Source organism: Tauraco erythrolophus, chromosome 25 (genome assembly GCF_009769465.1).
Source record: "Tauraco erythrolophus isolate bTauEry1 chromosome 25, bTauEry1.pri, whole genome shotgun sequence".
Classification (NCBI taxonomy): domain Eukaryota; kingdom Metazoa; phylum Chordata; class Aves; order Musophagiformes; family Musophagidae; genus Tauraco; species Tauraco erythrolophus.
In genome coordinates this window covers 7,148,416-7,152,579 of record NC_141489.1, presented here as the reverse complement: position 1 = coordinate 7,152,579, position 4,164 = coordinate 7,148,416, and the positions used below count along the sequence as shown (strand labels likewise).

Here is a 4,164-nt window from a genome sequence, read left to right as displayed (position 1 = left end):
TGGCCACATAGTAAAACCATAGGAACAGCTGTGCCTCGTACCACAAGCCTCGTTCTCCAGCTGTGGCCATCACTGGAGGCACAGGGAAAGGGACCAAGAAGACAAGCTGACAGGTTACTAGCCCTGAGCACTCACTCCAGTGTACCAGCTATTTTAAGCAGAGGGCATTTACAAGCCTGGTTTGGCTTGTTTATGGTGTAGCCTCACATAGGTCTGCCCCAAGTCAGGTGTCTTGGACTCTTTTCATCATCAAAGTCCCTGGGTCTAGAGGCAGCTGTAACAGTCATGCTGGCATGTGCTTCACAGCAGCACAGGCTGGGCAGGCAGAGGCCCAGCCTCACCACAGCGCCCAGGTGTTGCTGCTGGGCAGGCTGAGCTCAGGGCTACATGCAAGCAGTGGCAGGGAGGGAACTGCTCCTCAGAGCAGCCCCCATGTTTCTGAGCAGTGCTGCAAGCTGTGGGCACCAGTGTGGGCTCAGTGCACAGAAATAGGCAGCGCTGTCCTGGAGCTCAGCATCCTGCACATGCAGAACCACATGGGAGTCCTTTGCAGACAGCACGGAGGAGAATCTCCCTGAATCCTCGCGAGCTCTCGACTTGCTCACCCACAGCAGCATGTGAGGGGACTGGTTTGGGAGCTGCTGGTACCAGGAGATGTAGGGATTGGAATAGCTGGTGGAGAAATTGCAGTGCAGAGTTGCACTGTGTCCCACCTGAATGGTCATTTCTGCTGGGAACTGGAGCACAGAGTCCTTCTGGGCATGACCTGTGAAGCCAGAAAGAGCTTTCAGCTTTGCTTGCCTGTGTACTTGCCCGTTTATCACTTCATCATCTTACTCAATGTCCCCACTTTCCATCTCACTTTTCCCAGCCTCTGAAAGGCTGAACTACTTGTCCCTGCACACCTCTTTCCCAGGATCTTGCCCCTCTTCACCCCTCAGATTATCCTCCTTTTCAGCTATGCTCACTGGAATTTCCATCCATAGATTCTCTCCATATCTGCCTCTGAGTTATGTTAACAGCTGATCTCTCCTTCAGCAGCCAGACATGAGCTGTTCCTCTCCCACCTCTGACCATATCTTTTCGCTGTAAAAATTCCTCTGTATGATACATCACATCTTCTGCTCTTACACTCTCCTTGTATGGCATTTTAGGTTTTCTTGCACTGAGTTAGCCATCTATGTTTGTCCTCCAAGATTTATGACCATCCCTACAGCGACTGGCAGCATTGTAATCAACGCATCTAGGAGAGAAGCTCCTATCTGCCTCATCACTCCATTCCCTAACATCTTTCCCTCTTTAGGCTTCATCTCTATTAGCAGCACACTCAGGAATGCTCAGAACCTGCATATTTAAGGTGAGGTTTTGTTCCTCCTTTGATTCCCATTACTCTTGACATCTCCCAGCTTACTTGACATACCCATCTGCAGCTCCTGCTCTTCCAGATCCTCCAGGGAGTCAGGACTCACAGCTCCTCCCTTCCACCACCAGCTGCAAAACCCCTTGCCTCATTCTCCCCAGTCTGAAAGTCACATCTCACCAAAGTCAGCCAGTACCACCAGGGCTGCCAGCAAAATCAGGACCATGTTGCGCTCTCTGTTCACAGGGTGCCCAGGGACCTGCCAGCATGAGGAAGCTGATACTTGCAACTTCACCTCTCCTGCCTCTGCCAGATCAAAGAGGCCTCCAAAGCACAGCCCAGAGGGTGGAGCCAAACTCTCTCCCTGCTGCTCCTTATAGGCCTCTCTGGGTCTGTTCCCCAACCTCTAACACAAGGCTCTCTAGAGAACTGTTGAACTCATGCTTTAAGTTCTGTCCATCAGAGGGACAGGCAGCCATTGCAAACTTCTCCTGACATCAACCACCCACCTAGCTGCCACAACAGTCCCCTGCTGAGGCAGGGAAGGTGTCTGTGCCTTTCCTCTCTGCCTCAGAAGCCTGTGAACATGGACTGTCACAGCTGTGTCAGCTCCTACAGCCACCCAGGCCTCCCTGGGCACTGGGCTTTGCTCAGCACCCCATGCCCACAGGCCTCCTTCTATGTCTCAGCCACCTCAGATTTGTTTCCCTGGAGGGCGACTTGGCAGATCTCTTTGTGGCTTACCCTGAGTTCTGAATTTGAGGCTCAGATGAGTCTTTCAGCAAGTGCCCAGCAAAAGTGTCTGTCCTGATATTCCCTTCAACACCAGTGTCTCTCAATGTGAAGTTAAGGGGAGTCCTGTGCAACAAGCTCTATGTCCCGAACACCAGCCACTGGGTGTCTGTGACCATCAGTGTCTCCTTCTCCTGTTGGTGCCAAGGTAGAACTGCTGGCTCTACAGGATGCCTTTCCAAGGGCACCAGAATCATCTGGGAATTGGAGGGGAGAGTGGAGAATTCTATTTGCAATCGTGTATCTGAGCCTATTTACAAAGTTACCAGCAAGAAACAACTTCTGGTTGTGGTTTCCGGAGCCGCCGAGGGGGGAACTCCCGGGGCTGCGGGGCCCCGTCGGTGCCGGTGCCGACGGCAGAAGCGGGGCCGGGGCCGGGCGGGGCCGGGCGGGGCGAGGCGGCCCCGGCGGGCGGAGCGGCAGCGCCCCCTGGCGGGCCCGGCCGGGGCTGCCCCCCCGCCCCCGACACAGCCGCCCGGCCCCGCCCGCCGCGGTTCGTGCCCGGCCGCAGCCCCGGCTCCTCTCCCCGTGTCTCCCAGCGCGCAGTAATACACCGCCGCGTCCCCGCGCCGGGGCCGGGCGAGCCACAGGGCGCTGGACCGGCGGTCTGGCAACACCGACAGCCGCCCCGGCGGCTCCGGCACCTCCTTGGACCCTTTACTGCTGCTCACGAGGAATGCGGGGCCTCGGCCCGGGAGCTGCCGGTACCAGTGGATGAAGTCGGTTGACTGTATGTTGGGGTGTGAGCAGTTGATGCTGATGCCGGTGCCCTCGGTGGTCTCTGCCGACGGCTCCTGCTGCACCTGGGCTCTGCCCACAGCCGCTGCCGAGAAAGGCGATGGCAAAAGATCACCAAAGATCACCCAGCTTCTATTTTCCCAAGGAAAAGCTTAGGAAGAGTGGCAGTGAGACAGAGCCCGACTGGAAAGTATGGGGACATGTGTGCAACTGGGACTGAGAGTGGTCCTGGAATGAGTGTGTGGAGTGAGGGGAGAAGGCTAGAAAGGAATTTAAAATTGATACATGCAGAAATGGGATGAAAGTCAGATTCGGGATGGATGGATGAAGAGGGGACAAGGACAGAGGATAATGGATGTGTTACAGAAAGGACAGAGGTTTGAATTCAGAACAAGAATTAATGCTGAATGCAGAGGGGGATAAGTGCATGTTTGAAATAATGGAGAGCAGCAGGAAAACAAACTTGCACCTGTAGATATGAAGGAAGCAGAGGGAGAGATGAGAGACTGGTCTTCGAGAGTAGAAAGAGGGGTTTAGAGCTTGTAGGGGCCTGGAGAGATGGGAAAAAGAGAGGTGGATGGAGGGATGAAGAGAGGAAGAGCAGAGAGCGAGAGTGGGTGTTACAGTGAAAGAGGGCTGGAATCAGGGCAGTAACAACGGCTGAATTCACAGAGAAGTTTGCATGCATGGAAAGGCAGACGTACATGGAAGCTACCTTGTAATGACAGAGACGATGGGAATGAAGGGAGACTACCCAGAAGGGACTCAAGAGAGCTGGGAAAGGGGGACGGGAAAGGGCAGAGAGCAAAACGAGAGGGAAGAGTTCGCAGAGGCTCCTCCTTGAGGGGAACACCCTGGCACGGCCCCCGCCCCCGCCACCCCCGCCAGCCCCGCGCACCCAGCAGCACCGCGGCCAGCCCCGCCAGCCCCGCGCCCCGGCACCGCCGCATCCCGCCGCTCCGCCGCCCGCGCCTCGCTGCCCCCCGCCAGCCCCGGCTCTCTGCTCCGGCACCGCCGCCTCCTCTCCGCCGCCTCCTCTCCTCTCCGCCGCCGCCAGCTCCGCCCCGGGGCTGAGCCCTGCGCCGGCGCCGCTCGGGGCTCGCCCGGGCTCCCGCTGCTCAGCGGCTCTGCACGGGCACCACTTGCTCGCCCGGCAAATGCCCTCGGCCCGGCCCGCAGCAAGAAGCAGCCTGCACAGCGCCAGCTGCACACGGGACAGCTGCAGAGCCTTGGCCCAGCCCTTAACACCTCCCAGGATGGAGATGGCACACTGT

General features: G+C 57.2%; 1 protein-coding gene across 1 annotated transcript; it reads right to left on the bottom strand.

The window, feature by feature from the left end:
- Positions 1-2,232: 2,232 nt before the first annotated feature.
- Positions 2,233-3,840, bottom strand: LOC147527038 (uncharacterized). The gene is made up of 3 exons (XM_086626348.1): positions 3,789-3,840; positions 2,419-2,975; positions 2,233-2,349 (listed from the first exon to the last, which is right to left on the bottom strand). Exons 1-3 carry the CDS (start codon positions 3,838-3,840, stop codon positions 2,233-2,235), a joined length of 726 nt encoding a protein of 241 aa, XP_086482474.1.
- Positions 3,841-4,164: the final 324 nt, after the last annotated feature.